We start from the raw sequence: 17,318 nt of genomic DNA on the forward strand, positions 1-17,318 counted from the left end.
GAGTACTTAAGGAAATGGCCCTAGAAATAGTGGATGCATTGGTGATCATTTTCCAACATTCTGTAGACTCTGGATCAGTTCTTATGGATTGGGGAATAGCTAATGTAACCCCACTTTTTAAAAAAGGAGGGAGAGAGAAAACAGGGAATTATAGACTGGTTAGCCTGACATTGGCAGTGGGGAAAATGTTGGAATCAATTATTAAAGATGTAATAGCAGCACATTTGGAAAGCAGTGACAGGATCGGTCCAAGTCAGCATGTATTTATGAAAGGGGAAATCATGCTCGACAAATCTTCTAGAATTTTTTGAGGATGTAACTAGTAGAGTGGACAAAGGAGAACCAGTGGATGTGGTGTATTTGGACTTTCAAAAGGCTTTTGACTTTCAAAAGGCTTTTGACAAGGTCCCACACAAGAGATTAGTGTGCAAAATTAAAGCACATGGTATTGGGGGTAATGTATTGACGTGGATAGAGAACTGGTTGACAGACAGGAAGCAAAGAGTAGGAATAAACAGGTCCTTTTCAGAATGGCAGGCAGTGACTAGTGGGGTTACCGCAAGGTTCAGTGCTGGGACCCTAGCTATTTACAATATACATGAATGATTTAGACGAAGGAATTGAATGTAATATCTCCAAGTTTGCAGATGACACTAAGCTGGATGGCAGTGTGAGCTGTGAGGAGGATGCTAAGAGGCTGCAGGGTGATTTGGACAGGTTAGGTGAGTGGGCAAATGCATGGCAGATGCAGTATAATGTGGATAAATGTGAGGTTATCCACTTTGGTGGCAAAAACAGGAAGGCAGAATATTATCTGAATGGTGACAGATTAGGAAAAGGGGAGGTGCAAGGAGACCTGGGTGTCCTGGTACATCAGTCATTGAAAGTTGACATGCAGGTACAGCAGGCGGTGAAGAAGGCAAATGGGATGTTGGCCTTCATAGCGAGAGGATTTGTGTATAGGAGCAGGGAGGTCTTACTACAGTTGTACAGGGCCTTGGTGAGGCCACACCTTGAATATTGTGTCCAGTTTTGGTCTCCTAAGCTGAGGAAGGACATTCTTGCTATTGAGGGAGTGCAGCGAAGGTTCACCAGACTGATTCCCGGGATGGCAGGACTGACATATGAAGAAAGACTGGATCGACTTGGCTTATATTCACTGGAATTTTGAAGAACGAGAGTGGATCTCGTAGAAACATATAAAATTCTGACAGGATTGGACAGGTTAGATACAGGAAGAATGTTCCCGATGTTGCGGAAGTCCAGAACCAGGGGTCACAGTCTACGGATAAGGGGTAAGCCATATAGGACCGAGATGAGGAGAAGCCTTCACTCAGAGAATTGTGAACCTGTGGAATTCTCTACCACAGAAAGTAGTTGAGGCCAGTTCGTTAGATATATTCAAAAGGGAGTTAGATGTGGCCCTTACGGCTAAAGGGATCAAGGGGTATGGAGAGAAAGCAGGAATGGGGTACTGAAGTTGCATGATCAGCCATGATCATATTGAATGGTGGTGCAGGGCCAAATGGCCCACTCCTGCACCTATTTTCTAAGATTCTATGGAATGTGGGCGTCGCTGGCAAGGCCACCATTTATTGTCTATCCCTAATTACCTGTGACAAGGTGGTGGTGAGCGGTCTGCATGAACTGCTGCAGTCTGTGTGGTGAAGGTACTCTCTCATTTGTATTAGGGAGGGACTTCCAGGATTTTGACCCAGTGACGATGAAGGAATGGTGATATATTTCGAAGTCAGGATGGTTTGTGACTTGGAGGGGAACTTTGAGGTGATGGTGTTCTTTTGCGCCCGCTGCCCTTGTTCTTGTAGATGGTAGAGGTTGCGGGTTTGAGAGGTGCTGTCGAAAAAGCCTTGGCGGGTTGCTGCAGTGGCTCTTGTAGATGGTACACACTGCATCCGCGGTGTGCCAGTGGTGGAGGGAGTGAATGTTAAAGGTGGTGGATGGGGTGCCAATCAAGCGGGCTGCTTTATCCTGGATGGTGTCGAGCTTCTTGTGTTGTTGGAGCTGCAATCATCCAGGCAAGTGGAGAGTATTCCATCACACTCTAGACTTGTACCTTGTAGATGGTGGCAAGCCTTTGGGGAGTCAGGAGGTGAGGCACTCAACGCAGAATACCCAGCCTCTGATCTGCTCTGTAACAACAGTATTTATGTGACTAGTCCAGTTAAGTTTCTGGTCGATGGTGACCCAGAGATGTTGATGGTGGGGGATTCAGCGATGGTAATCCTGTTGAATGTCAGACGGAGGTGGTTATACTCTCCTGTTGGCAATAGTCATTGCCTGGCACTTGTGTGGTGAAAACATTACTTGCCACTTATCAGCCCAAGGCTGAATGTCATCCAGGTCTTGCTGCATGCGGGCATGGACTGCATTATCTGAGGAGTTGTTAATGAAACTGAACACTGCAATCATCAGTGAACATCCCCACTTCTGACCTTATGATCACACTCGGTCAAGTGCTGCCTTGATGTCAAGCACAGTCTCACCTCACCTCGCCTCGCCTCCAGGATTCAGCTCCTTTGTCCATGTGTAGTGGACTAAGGCTGTAATGAGGTCTGGCGCCGAGTGGTCCTGGCGGACCCAAAACTGAGCATTGGTGAGCAGGTTATTGGTGAGGACATGCCGCTTGATAGCACTGTCGACGACAGCTTCTATCACTTTACTAATGATTGAGAGTAAACAGATGGGGCGGTAATTGGCTGCATTGGATTTGTCCTGCTTTTTGTGGATTTTGCAAGTACTGACTATTTTAGAAAATCACTTTTTACAAGGTTTGTTATGCAACTGACTTGATGGACCTGGACATATTTCAGAGACAAGGCTGCCCAGAGAGATCAAGAAGAAGAAACTGCTGATGATCCCCGAAAGCTTAAACCTGGCGAAATTGATCCAAATCCAGAAACTAAACCAGCCAGGCCTGATCCAGTTGATATGGATGAAGGTACATCTTGGTTAAAATGAGTAATGTTTTAAGGGTGACTCTGAAGGGCTACCAAATTGTTACTCTTTTTTTAAAAAAAAATCTTGTAACCAATATTACAACATCAGAATTATATATGACCATATACTGCATCACGTTTTAAAAATGTGTATACATCTATTTATACTTGCATTGTGTTGCATGCAGGGAGTCAAGAGCATGTGCAGTATTCAGGTCAAGCTGAATTAGAGGATGGGGTGGGTATATTTGGTCCCAAGTGAGGGCAAAGGGAAGAGGTAGAGGATAGGAGAAGAGGAGAAGAACTGGGGATCATTTAAGTGCATTATCTCATCGTTTGGGAATATAAGCTGCTATTTCCTCCTCAGTTCAGTGAGCTGCTTTTCACTCCTTCATTGCTTTGACTTTGCTTTCAATGGTTGGCTGGGGAGATTTCCTTCATCTTTTCATTATGCCAGTTTCAATATCATCATGTGAGGGGATGGTTTCTGAGGGATGAAGATCCCAAGTTTCCACATGATTTGCGCCTGATTTTTAGGAGCAACTGGTGGAGAACGGACTGTCTTAGAAATCGCAATTCTCCACATTTTTTTTTCTGCAGTTCTAGTCAGGGAGAACAGTTCTACTTTGGAACAGAATTTTTTCTTCAAAAGGGGGCGTGTCCGGCCACTGATGCCTGATTTCAAAGTTTCCACAGTGAAAACGTACTCCAAACTAAAGTAGAATGGAGCAAGTGAAGATTTTTGTAGAACTGAAAAAACCTGTTCTACACATTAAAAAATCAGGCGCAGGTTACAAATTAGGCGTCCAGAACGAGGGGGGGGGGAAGGGAACTCATTAAATTCTACAATAAATCCTTATTTATACTTCTACAAATATTATACAAATAAATCCAACCTGAATAAACATTTATAAGCAAAGAAAAGATTAAATAAACCATCTTCCTACCTGTGTGAAAGTGCTTCAGGCACAGAGAATTCTGCAGTCAGCCTGAGGCGCCCGTTCTGCCCGCGGAGGGGAGAGGAGGCGCCCGTTCTTTCCCGCGGGGGGGGGGGGGGTGGAGGCGCCCGTTCTTCCCGCGGGGGGGGGGGGTAGGAGGCGCCCGTTCTTCCTGCGGGGGGGGGGTGTTAGGAGGCGCCCGTTCTTCCCGCGGGGGGGGAGGAGACAGTGAGAAGGCTGCAAGTGCTGATGTGCTGATGGCAATGTGCTTTTATTAAAAAAATGTTCAAAAATTAAACAGCTACAAAGAACTACAAAAATGGCCGAGTGCCAATGTTTTTTTCACACTGAGCATGCGCGAACGCTCCAACGCACACGCGCAGCGTTGCCGGCTGGAAAAAAACTAATTTAAATAGTACCCGCCCCCTCCCACTTACAAAATCGGCGCGAGTGTAGGCTCCGCCCCCCTGGGCGCTGCGCCATGGCAGACAAGGAGCTGCAGAACGCTCCAGAATCGCAATTTTTTGTTTTAGGCGCGAAAAACGGGCGCCCAGCTCGGAGGGGCGCCCGTTTTTTATCGTGTGGAAACTTGGGCCCGAAGTTTCAGATTAATGCATTCTCGCATTGTTTTAAGCCCATTGCAGCTAGAAAGATGTAAGGAGGGTGATGGAAATGAGCGGCTTTCTGCCATTACTCAGCAGCAAAGGTGATGGGGTGGCAGTTGCTCAGTTGGCTATCTAACATTGCTAAGCATGATTTGAGAGCATGGGTTTCCACAGGGGCAATGGGTTAAGGACAGGCCTGATTACAGCAAGAAGCAGACTTTGATGTGGCAGGTCTCCATGTAGTCGTGCTTGCTGTTGCAGACACTTGATTGAGAGATTAGAAATCTAATTTTTAATATTCCACTACAGAGAGGAAGAATATAGTATTAAACATTTACATTCCTACTACTTTGCTATACTTCGGGAAATGCTTACTTTTGGTTCAGGGAGTCTATGGTAAGTGCAAAAAGATTCTGAAGCTTCAATCCCATGTCAGTAAAGCTGGATATATCTTGCATCCTGATTACACCAAACTTTCCGAAGTCAGTGTCAAAGAGCCAATAAAATTTCAGTATAAATTTTGCATCTGAACAAAATAAGCCATGTGTTTTCAATTAGATTAGATTAAGTCTTAAATTTATGAAACTTCTGGAGAAGATGCGTATCATTTAGAAAAACCTAATACTACAGCTTTAGCCCAAATAGAAGTCCACCTGATTTCTTGATGTGAAATGTTTTTTGAGAGTCTGCTTGAGAGTGGAGGTGAAACAAGATAATTGGGACAGCACTTCACAACCAGGCTTCAGATGTAGTTATTGCAATGTTGGCATCTCAATACAGTAGCTACAATATAAACGCAGCTTTGAATGTTTCCTGCAGCAGTCACTGTTAATGTATATAATTGGAAATGATGGTGTGTGTAACAGGACTTTGGGAATGTGGCATTGCATAATAAAGTTCAGGAATGTAGGTTAAAAATAACATGAGAACATCAGGCTAGTCAAAGTTGCAATAAAAGTGTTTCATGCGTGCAGGAGAGGGTCACTGTTGGTGTTGAAAAGATGTGCCAAACTCGATTTTTAAAGTTTCCAATGGTTCTTTGCCAACTAGATTTGTGACCTTGCTGTTGAGATTAAAATGACTAATGAATCTTGTTTAATGAAAATTTTAATGGAAAATGCCATTTGATCATACTTGTGTGCCTAACCATGCTGTCATTGTTGAAGCTCCTTCCACCTACTTAATGACCCAGTTTAACAAGCAAATAGTGAATCCGTCAAGCATAGACGCAGGTGATATAATAATTGGAAATCAGGAAATGGCAAATTTACTAAATAGTTACTTTGTATCGTTCTCCACAATAGGGCATTAGGATAAAGTCCCAGAGATGCGAGGAAAACTAAAAATGAATCAAGGGGCAGAACTAACAAGATTCAATATAATTTTTTTTAAATGCTAATCGAAAAACTACTGAGATAAAAGATAGACAATCTCCAGGACTCAATGGTTTCCACCCAGGGGTTTAAAAGAAATAGGTGAGGAAATTATTGATGCATTAGTCATGATCTTCTAAAACTCTTGATTGTCCAATCCAAGGGGACGATTTCTCAATCACTAATGTCACACCATTATTTAAGATGGGTAGGAGAGATAAACTGGAAATTATAAGCCTGTTAGTCTAATGTCAGGTGTGGGGAGATTACTAGATTCTGTTATTAGGGACAGACTGACTGAGCATTTGGACAAATATGAGCTGATCAGAGAGAGCCAACATGGGTTTGTAAAGGGCAAGTCCTCTCTTCCAAACCTAGTTGAATATTTTGAGGAGATAATGAACATGATAGATAAGGGAGTGACTATGGATGTTATTTATATGGACTTCCAGAAGGCATTCGACAAGGTCCCAGTAAGAAACTGTTAACAAAAATGAGAGCACGTGGAACTTGGATAGGGAATTGGTAGGAGGTAGGAGACAGAGAGTAGGGATAATGGGTCTGTACTCAAATTGGCAGGATGTGACCAGCGGTGTTCTGTAGAACTCTGCCCTGGGGCCTCAACTTTTCACTATATTTATAAATGAAGGAATAGAGAGCCATATATCTAAGTTTGCTGACGATACTAAGTTAGATGGCACAGTAAATAGTTTAGATGGGAGCACAAAGTTGCAAAGGGGCATTGACAAAACTGTTGTCAAAACTGTGGCAGATGGAGTTCAATGTAGGAAAGTGTGAGGTCATCCACTTTAGCCCCAAGAAAGATAGATCAGAGTATTTTCTAAATGGCAAGAAGCTAGGAACTGTGGATGAGCAAAGAGATTTAAGGGTCCAAGTACAGAAATCACTAAAAGCTTAGTAGATAGGCACAAAAAATAATTTAAAAGGCTAATGGAATGTTGGCTTTTATCTCGAGGGCTGGAATACAAATGGGTGGAAATTATGTTGCAGCTGCACAGAGCTCTGGCCAGACCCCATCTGGAGTACTGCGTTCAGTTCTGGGCACTATTTCAGGAAGGATATATTGGGTTTGGAGGGGTGCATCACAGATTCATCAGAATGGTACTGGGGCTAAAAGGGTTAAGTTATGCGGACAGGTTGCATAGACAATTCTTGTATTAGCTTGAATGTAGAAGATCAAGAGGTGATAATTGAAGTGTTTAAGATGATCAAAGGAGTTGATTGGATAAGTAGAGAGAAACCCATTTCCTCTGGTTGGGGGAGGGGGGGGGAAACAAGGGGACATAACCTTAAAATTAGAGCTATGCCATTCAAGTATGATGTCAGAAAGGACGTCTTCACCCAAATGGTAGTGGAAACCTGGAACTCTTTTACCTCAAAAAGCTGTAGAGGCTAGGTCAATTGAAAATGTCCAAATTGAGATTGGTAGAGTTTTGTTAGCCAACTGTATTAAGAGTTATGGAACCAAGGCAGGTAGATGGAGTTAAGGTACAGATCAGCTATGATCTAATTAAATGACTGAACAAGCTCGAGGGGGTGAATGACCTCCTGTTCCTATATCCCCATAGTTGCTCCATTTTACTTTTATGCGTATTATACTATTTAAAAGCCTCTGTTGTATTTTTTATTTGACTGATTTAAATGGTATATACTTCAATGCAAGGAGTGTAGGGAATAAGGTAGATGGGCTGAGAGCAGATAGTCACTTCGGAGTACTATATTATAGCCATTACTGAGACATGACTGAAAGAAGGACAGATATGGCAGCTCAACATTCCTGCTTACACGTTTTCAGACAGGATATAGATGGGCGGTAAAAAAAGAAGGGAAGGGTCGCAGTATTAATTAAAGAAACAATTACAGCTGTGAGAAGGGATGCTATGTTAGAAGTCATCAAACAAGGCCATTTTGGCTAAGATCTGCATAGCTAACCTGACCAGCCACCATGACCTCCGGGTGGTTTCTCCCTGGTCAGGAAGGTATATGCTTACATTTTTGTAAACAGGAGGTGGGTGGGATGGCTTGACCCATCCACCTCCACGGAGGTGTGTGGGGGACCTGACCCATCCACCTCCATGGCACGAACCTGGTATTGCAGTACTTCCAGGAACGGTGCAGTGGCTCTAGGCCTTTTGGCTAAGAGCATTGGCGCAGAGTGATCCTTGACTGGTGCAGGGTGACCTCTGGCGTTTGTGACTTGACAAAGAATTGGAAACGATTGGCTACGAATTTATAAAAAAAAAAAAAACAAGGCCATATGGGTTGAAGAGCAAAAAAGGGGCAATCACACTACTGGGAGTGTACTATAGACCTGCAAACAGTCAGAGGGAGACAGAAGAACAAATATGTGGGCAAATTGTTGCGAAGTGCAAAAATTATAGAGCGAGTAATAATGGGGGATTTCAACTACCCTAATATTAACCGGGAAAAAAGCAGTGTGAATGGTAGAGGGTGCAGAATTCCTAACATACATTCACGAGAACTTCTTTAGCCAGCATGTAACAAGCCCAACAAGGGAGGGAGTGGTTCTGGACTTGGTTTTTGGGAATGAAGAGGGGCAGGTGGAAGGGGCATCAGTGGGAGAGCATTTTAGTGCTAGTGATCATAATTCAGTAAGATTTAGGGTAGTTATGGACAAGGACAAAGGTTGACCAGGAAAAAAAAATTCTCAATTGGGGTAAAACCAATTTTGCTGAGCTAAAATGGAATTTGGCCAAAGTGGACTGGAAACGGCTACGTGATGGTAAATCGGTGTCAGAGCAGTGGGAGGCATTCAAGAAGGAGATCCTGAGGGTACAGAGCAAGTATGTTCCCTTTTAAGGTTGGGGCTAACAAATTCAGAGCCCCCTAGATGTCAAGGGACATACAGGGTAAGATAAAGAAAAAAAGGGAAGTTTGTGACAGATTCCGAGAATTTAATACTGCAGAGACTCTAGAGGAGTATAAGAAGTGCAGAGGTGCAATTAAAAAAGATATCCGGAAAGCAAAGAGAGCATGAAAGAATGTTGGCAAGTAAAATCAGGGAAAACCCAAAGATGCTTTATAAATACATTAAGAGCAAGAAGATAACTAGAGAAAGAGTGGAGCCTATTAGAGACCATAAAGGAAATCTGTGTGTGGAGACAGAAGATGTGGATATGATTCTTAATGAATACTTTGCATCTGTTTTCACAAAAGAGAGGAGCGATGCAGACTTTGCAATGAGGGAAGAGTGTGAAATATTAGACAGAATAAACATAGTGAGAGAGGAAGTATTAAGGGGCTTAGCGGCTTTGGACGTGGATAAGGCAAAAGAGGAAATAGAGGCTCTGACCATCATTTTCCAATCCTCTCTGGCTACAGGTGTGGTGCCAGAGGACTGGTAATGTTGTACCTTTGTTTAAAAAGGGAGAAAGGGATAGATCGAGTAGTTATAGGCCAGTCAGCCTAACCTCAGTGGTGGGAACATTATTGGAAAAAATCCAAAAGGATAGGATAAATCTTCATTTGGAAAGACATGGATTAATCAAGGACAGTCAGCATGAATTTGTTATGGGAAGGTCATGTCTGACTAACTTGATTGAATTTTTCGAGGAGGTAGTCAAGAGGGTTGATGAGGGCAGTGCATATGATGTAGTGTATATGGTTTTTAGCAAAGCTTTTGATAAGGTCCCACATGGCAGACTAGTCACGAAAGTAAAAACCCATGGGATCCAGGACAAGGTGGCAAGTTGGATCCAAAATTTGCTCAGAGGCAGGGAGAAAGGGTGTTGGGTGTTGTTGGGTGTTTTTGTGACTGGAGGGCTGTATCCAGTGGGATGCTGCAGTGTTGGGTCCCTTGCTTTTTGTGGTATATATCAATGACTTAGGCTTAAATGTTGGGGGTATGTTTAAGAAGTTTACAGATGACACTAAAATAGGCTGTGTGGTTGATAATGAAGAAGAAAGCTGTGGATTGCAGGAAGATATCAATGTACTAGTCAGGTGGGCGGAACAGTAGCAAATGAAATTCAATCCGAATAAGTGTGTGGTAATGCATTTGGGGAGGCCTAACCAGGCAAGGGAATACACATTAAATGGTACGACACTGAAAAATGTAAAGGAACAAAGGGACCTTGGAGTGCAGGTCCACAGATCTTTAAAGGTAGCAGGCCAAGTCGATAAGTTGGTTAAGAAGGCAAATGGAATACTTGCCTTTATTAGTCGAGGCATGGAATACAAGAGCTTGAACTGTATAAAACACTGGTTAGGCCGCAGCTGGAGTACTGTGTGCAGTTCTGGTCGCCACATTACAGGAAAGATGTGATTGCACTGGAAAGGATGCACAGGAGATTTACAAGAATGTTGCCTGGACTGGAGAATTTTGGCTATGAAGAAAGATTGGAGATGTTGGGTCTGTTTTTTTTGGAACAGAGGAGGCTGAGGGGAGACCTGATTGAGGTGTATAAAATGATGAGGGGCTTGGATAGAGTGAGTAGGAAGGACCTGTTTCCCTTGGCAGAGGGGTCAACAACCAGGGGACATAGATTTAAAGTAATTGGGGGGAGGTTTGGAGGAGATATGAGGGGAAATTTCTTTACCCAGAGGGAAATAGGGATCTGGAACTCACTGCCTGAAAGGGTGGTAGAGGCAGAAACCCTTACCACATTTTTTAAAAATACTTGGATGTGCACTTACAGGGTTGAAATTTGCCCAGGAGTTGCTCCGTTTTTTTTTTTGGAGCAACTTGACTTTTCTCGAGTATCTTAAAAATCCCAATTCTGCACATTTAATTTGCGCCAGTGTAAGTGAGTTAGTTAGGATTTTTTTTAGTTTTTTTTTTCAAAAGGGAGCATTATCAGCCACCTACGCCTGTTTTGGTCATTTAAGCCAGTTTGGACAGCTAATAGTTGCTCCAAACTAACTTAGGCCAGCGTATGAGGCCGCACAGAAAACCCTTGCGGAGAGTTAAGAAATTAGCGCATGGTATCATAGCACTGAGAAACTCTGAATGAGGCAAGATGCATCTGCTGCTGCAAGATAGGAAAATCTGTTCCGGTATTTATCCAGTCTGATGGGACACCTCCTAGTGACTAGTTAAAGAGTGGCAGATGCCTGAGAATTTAATGTTTGCTGGTACTCCTGATTGTACGTGTATAGGAGAGAACCAAAACTGGGGCAGAGAAAATTAATAAACATGCTAATGCAGAGAGCTTTGAATTTATTAGTAATCCAAACATACAGAATCATAGAACCATATGGCATAGAAGCAGGTCATTCAGCCTATTGTGCCGACACTGACTCTTTGAAAGAGCTATCCAATTAGTCCCACTATAGCTCTTTCCTCATAGCCCTGCATTTTTTTTTCTTTTCAGGTGTATAAATTCCTTTTTGGAAGTTACTATTGGATCTGCTTCTACCATCCTTTCAAGCAGTGCATTCCAGATCATAACTCGCTGTGTAAAAACATTTCTCTTAATTTCCCACCTAAGAACATAAGAAATAGGACCTCGAGTCTGCTCCGCCATTTTATACGATCTTGGCTGATCTGATCATTGACTCAGGTCCACTTCCCTGCCTGCTCCCCATAACCCCTTATTCCCTTATCGGTTAAGAAACTGCCTATCTCTGTCTTAAATTTATTCAATTTCCCAGCTTCCACAGCTCTCTGAGGTAGCGAATTCCACAGATTTACAACCCTCTGAGAAAAGAAATTTCTCCTCGTCTCAGTTTTAAATGGGCGGCCCCTTATTCTAAGATTATGCCTCCTAGTTCTAGTCTCCCCCATCAGTGGAAACATTTTCTTTGCATCCTCCTTGTCAAGCCCCCTCATAATCTTACACGTTTTGATAAGATCACCTCTCAATCTTCTGAATTCCAATGAGTAGAGGCCCAACCTACTCAACCTTTCCTCATAGGTCAACCCCCTCATCTCTGGAATCAACCAAGTGAACCTTCTTTGAACTGCCTCCAAAGCAAGTATATCCTTTCGTAAATATGGAAACCAAAACTGCACGCAGTATTCCAAGTGTTCCTTCACCAACACCCTGTATAACTGTAGGAAGACTTCCCTGCTTTTATATACTCCATCCCTGTTGCAATAAAGGCCAAAATTCCATTGGCCTTCCTGATCACTTGCTGTACCTGCATACTAACCTTTTGTGTTTCATGCACAAGTACCCCCAGGTCCCGCTGTACTGCAGTACTTTGCAATCTTTCTCCATTTATATAATAACTTGTTCTTTCATTTTTTTCTGCCAAAATGCTTGACCCCACACTTTCCAACATTATACTCCATCTGCTAAATTTTTGCCCACTCACTTAGCCTGTCTGTGGCCTTTTGCAGATTTTCCGTGTCCTCCTCACACATTGCTTTTCCTCCCATCTTCGTATCGTCAGCAAACTTGGCTAAGTTACACTCAGTCCCTTCTTCCAAGTCGTTAATATAGATTGTAAATAGTTGGAGTCCCAACTATCTTAACGCTGTGTCCTTTGCTATTGACCGTCCTGCCACTGGAAGCGGTTTCTTGCTATTTACTCAATCAAAGCCCCTCATAATTTTGAACTCCTCAATTAAATCTACCCTGAACCACCTTTGCTCTAAGTAGAACAATCCCAGCTTCACATAACTGAAATCCCTCGTGCCTGGTATCATTCCAGTAAATCTCCTCAATACTCTCTAAGACCTTGACATCTTTTCTAAAGTATGATGCCCAGAATTGGACACACAACTCTACCTTGAGGTTAACCAGTGATTTATAAAGGTTTACAGTATTGTGTACAGTTTTGGTCTCCTAACTTGAGGAAGGACATTCTTGCTATTGAGGGCGTGCAGCGAAGGCTCACCAGACTGATTCCCGGGATGGCGGGACTGACATATCAAGAAAGACTGGATCAACTGGGCTTGTATTCACCTGGAGTTCAGAAGAATGAGAGGCGATCTCATAGAAACGTTTAAAATTCTGACGTGTTTAGACAGGTTAGATGCAGGACGAATGTTCCCAATGTTGGGGAAGTCCAGAACCAGGGGTCACAGTCTAAGGATAAGGGGTAAACCATTTAGGACCGAGATGAGGAGAAACTTCTTCACCCAGAGAGTGGTGAATCTGTGGAATTCTCTACCACAGAAAGTTGTTGAGGCCAATTCACTAAATATATTCAAAAAGGAGTTAGATGTAGTCCTTACTACTCGGGGGATCAAGGGGTATGGCGAGAAAGCAGGAATGGAGTACTGAAGTTGCATGTTCAGCCATGAACTCATTGAATGACGGTGCAGGCTCGAAGGGCCGAATGGCCTACTCCTGCACCTATTTTCTATGTTTCTATATTTAGTATAACTTGTTGCTTTGTACTCTATGCCTCCAGTTATAAAGCCAAGGATCCCATATGCTTTTTAACAGCCTTATCAACTTGTCCTGCCACTTTCAAAGATTTGTGTACGTGCGCCCTTGGGTGTCTGTTTCTGCACCTTCTTAAAAATTGTACCCTTTTGTTTATATTGCCTCCCCTTGTTTTCCATTTAAAATGCATCACTTCACACTTCTCAGCGTTAAGTTTCATCTGCAGCATGTCTGCCCATTTAACCAGTAGGTCTAAGTCCTCCTGAAGTCTGCTACTATTCTCCTTACCCTTTACTACATTTACAAGTTTTTGTCATTTGAAAACTTTGAATTTGTACCTTCTATACCTAAATCCAGGTTATTAATAAATATCAGCTGTGAGCTATAGAATTGTGGTCCGAATACTGACCTCATGGGGAGATATCACTGTATACTTCCCTTGTGTGTGAAAAACAACTGTTCACCACTACTTTCTGTCTGTTAACCAATTTTATAGCCAAGCTGTAACTGCCTATTTAATCCATGGGCATCAGTTTTGCTCTGTGACACTTTATCAAATGCCTTTTGAAAGTCCATATGCACAACATTAACTCTCTCTATTTATTGAAGAACTCAAAACAAGATTTGCCTTTTACAAATCATGTTGGCTCTCATTTATTAACCCATGTTCTTCCAAGTGGCAATTAATTTTGTTCAGGATTATGGTCTCTAGAAAATTCCCCACCACTGATGCTGGGTTGACTGACCTGTAGCTACCAAGTTTATTCCTCTCCCCTATTTTGAACAAGGATGTAACATTTGCATCCCTCCGGTCCTCTGACACCACTCCCATGGCCAAGGATGATTGAAAGATTGTGGCCAGAGCTGTCTACTATTTCCACCCTTCCCTTCTTCAGCAACCTAAGAAGCAGCCCATCCGGCCTGGGTGACTTTGCTACTTTGATCACTGCCAATCTTTGAAGTACCCTCTGTCTATTTTTATCCTATCCAATTTCTCTAGCTCTTCCCCCCCCCCTCCTTTATTGTGACAGATGCAAAGTAATCAGCTAGTCCTCAACCTTGCCCTCTGCCTCCAGAAGAAAATTTCCTCTTTGGTCCCTAATAGGCCCACCCTTCCTTTCATTATCCTTTTACTTATGTTTATAAAATATATGTTTATAAAAGACTTTAGTGTTCCCTTTTATGTTACCTGCTAATCTTTTTATATTCTCTCTCTCTGTCTCTCATTTTTTTTTCAGTTCCACTCAGTAATTTCTGTATTCTGCTTGATTCTCTACTGTATTATAAATCTGACATTTATCATAAGCCTCCCTTTTCTGCTTCATTTTAGTTTCTTTTAGTCTTCCAGGGAGGTCTAGCTTTGGATGCTCTTCCTTGCCCCTATCATAGGAATGTGTTTAGTCTGTACCTGAACTATCTCACCTTTGAAGGCCTTCCATTGATTGTTTACTGTTTTACCTGCTAATCTTTGTTTCCAATCCATCTGGGCCAGATTCTTTTCCAACTCACTAAAATGAGCCTTCTTCCAGTTGAGTATCTTAAATGTTGATTGTTACTTGTCCTTTTCCATAACTATGCTAAACCTAATGATATTGTGATCACTGTTTCTAAAATGCTCTCCCACTGAAACTTGCTCCATTTCATTCCCCAGAACTAGATCCAGTACTGCTTTCTGTCTCATTGGGCTGGAAACATACTGATCAAGAAACTTCTCCTGGACACATTCAGGGATTCCGTCTCCTTGTTTTTATCTTAATTGAACATGACCCACAATCCCTCGTTTGAGGGCCCTAGTAGTTAAATTGTGAGCATCCACATAATGTTTAATTTAGAATTGATCATCCATTTCTAGACAAAGATAATATCAAGGTTATTATGAATTAGGCTTTTCTAGAGTGATTAGTTTGAGATGCTGTTTAAGGTGCCTCCACTATTTGCCCCAATTGTACCAAACCTTTCTTCAAAATACAAGTTTGTTATTAGCAGGCACTGTTTTAAAGATACCTGATTTTACGTTTTTACTTTGTGGTTCTTTTATTTTTGAGAGCATATGATTAAATATGTTTTGTCAGCTAAGAATTAATATATACATTGTTTGTGGTAAAAGATATGTGGTCTTGTATGGACTTTTATTCATTGTATTCAAATCCTGAAAGTGTTATATTTTTGATATATTTGCTAAACATCAAAAAAAATATTAACTGCATATCAAATTTCATTATTGTGTTACTGAGTGGGTGAAATTTATGGTCCATTAAATCTTCGTAGTATTAAAATTGGTATTTACATTGGGAGTGGGCGATTCCATTTCCTACCATTTCCTGTTGATACTATAACAGCAGCATACTTCTGTTCATCTCAAATTCTAATGTAAATGGCTTATAAAATATTCAGGCTGAGATTTGACACAAAACAAAGAGATTCATCCTGACTCACTTATTTTTCAGTGAATGGTTAATTTATTATGGTGTGTGGGACTATATTTTTCTGTACATTTTATATGTTGAGTACTTTCATCTGCCCCTTGCATATCCCAGAGGTATTGATCTTAGATTGTCTCAGATTGCATTTTAAAAAAAAATCTTTTTATTCTTAGATGAGCTGGAGATGCTCTCTGAGGCTAGAGCTCGTTTGGCTAATACTCAGGGCAAGAAAGCTAAGCGAAAAGCACGAGAAAAGCAGCTTGAAGAAGCCAGGTTAGTTTTTATGTCCAAATTTGTACACCACAATTCACAGCATATTTTATGAGCAAATGTCTGTTGTTTTGGGCATAACCCTGTGGGGGGCATGTGCATAGATATTACAGTCCCCTCCACTTACCGCGTGCGAACGTGATTTGCCCGAAATATACGATGCTATGATGCCCCAGGTAAGTATATTACAATTATGCTTTTGTTACTGTCGGTGATATGCTACATCAAAACCAATAAACATTTCTTGTTTTAATTATTTTTTTTTTACAAAAAGAGAAGTAAACAATATGATGGTTGTTCAGTCGCAGTTGTCAATATAGCTGTTGCTAATCTATAGTGATATTTTTGATTTTATAAAATGACAGCCTTTTTATATTGACTGTCAAATGGATATTATCACGCTCAAAATAAAGGATGAAACTGAGTACTGTGTGCAATGAGTAAGTGTGGCCTTAGCTCCTTCAATTAAACTGTTGGTACAGCGTGGGAGGCCTGCTTATATACAGTGCTCCCAAGGGATGCTGAGATCCCTTGGGACTCCAACAGGTAGGCCCTCTGGTAGTGGTGTGATACAGGTTGCCAAGGATTACATAACATCACTTCCCTCCCAAAGTCAATAGCACACTTATTTACAGGGTGAGACGATCTGGGGCTTTTTGCTCCCTAGTCGATCGTCTCGGTACAAATGCAAGTTTGGGTGAGTTGGTTGGTTCTTCACTGGGCTGATGGGCAGCTGGCCTTGCCGGGCTGCTGGGGATGGTGAGTTCGGCTTTGTGGTCAACCATGATGTCGGTTGCCCCTTGTGTGTGTGTTGGAGGGTCGAAGTTGGCGGTGTCCTCTTCAGGTTGCTTGTAGCTGTTAGTGAACCGCAATTTGGTTTGGTCCAAATGTTTTCTGCACATTAGTCCATTGGCTAATTTGACCTGAAACACCCTACTCCCTTCTTTGGTTATGACCGTGCCAGCAAACCATTTGAGACCATGTCCATAATTAAGTACAAACACAGGGTCATTGACCTCAATGTAGCATGTCCAGCTCAATTTCCATTTTCTCTCGCATCATATACGGTACCACCCGTGCATTGTGGTGAATGGGTCGTGTACCGGGTACCAAGTGGATCTGCATCTTCGCCCCCGAGAAACTTCCAGTGCCTGGCTTGAACAACGATGGGAATCTGCTCAGAACCTGGGCACATGAGGCGTTATCAACGGACAAAAGCGCTCAGATGTCGTCCCAGTTCCAGCGGATTTTTCCCAGCCTGCTTCTGCCGAACAGTGTGGGGCCATTCCATGGCACGATCCATAGTGGGAGTTGGTGCACTGCTCCATCATAGGAGACTTTTACTTCTGCGCTGCCAATTACAGGGATCAGCTCTTTGGTGTAAGTTCTTAGCTTGGTGTGAATGGGGCTAAGCTTGAGCCTGTGTGCCTTGT

At 42.4% G+C, this 17,318-nt stretch overlaps 1 protein-coding gene across 1 annotated transcript in view; it reads left to right on the forward strand.

Annotated features, from left to right (window-relative positions):
* cdc5l (CDC5 cell division cycle 5-like (S. pombe)) overlaps positions 1-17,318 on the forward strand; it is a 92,382-nt gene that overhangs the window by 23,467 nt on the left and 51,597 nt on the right. The window contains exons 4-5 of the mRNA XM_070885188.1: positions 2,832-2,959; positions 15,789-15,888. Of these exons, the coding sequence (XP_070741289.1) occupies positions 2,832-2,959; positions 15,789-15,888 (228 nt within the window). The remainder of the gene's footprint in view (positions 1-2,831; positions 2,960-15,788; positions 15,889-17,318) is intronic.

Source organism: Pristiophorus japonicus, chromosome 7, assembly GCF_044704955.1.
Source record: "Pristiophorus japonicus isolate sPriJap1 chromosome 7, sPriJap1.hap1, whole genome shotgun sequence".
Taxonomy (NCBI): Eukaryota; Metazoa; Chordata; class Chondrichthyes; family Pristiophoridae; genus Pristiophorus; species Pristiophorus japonicus.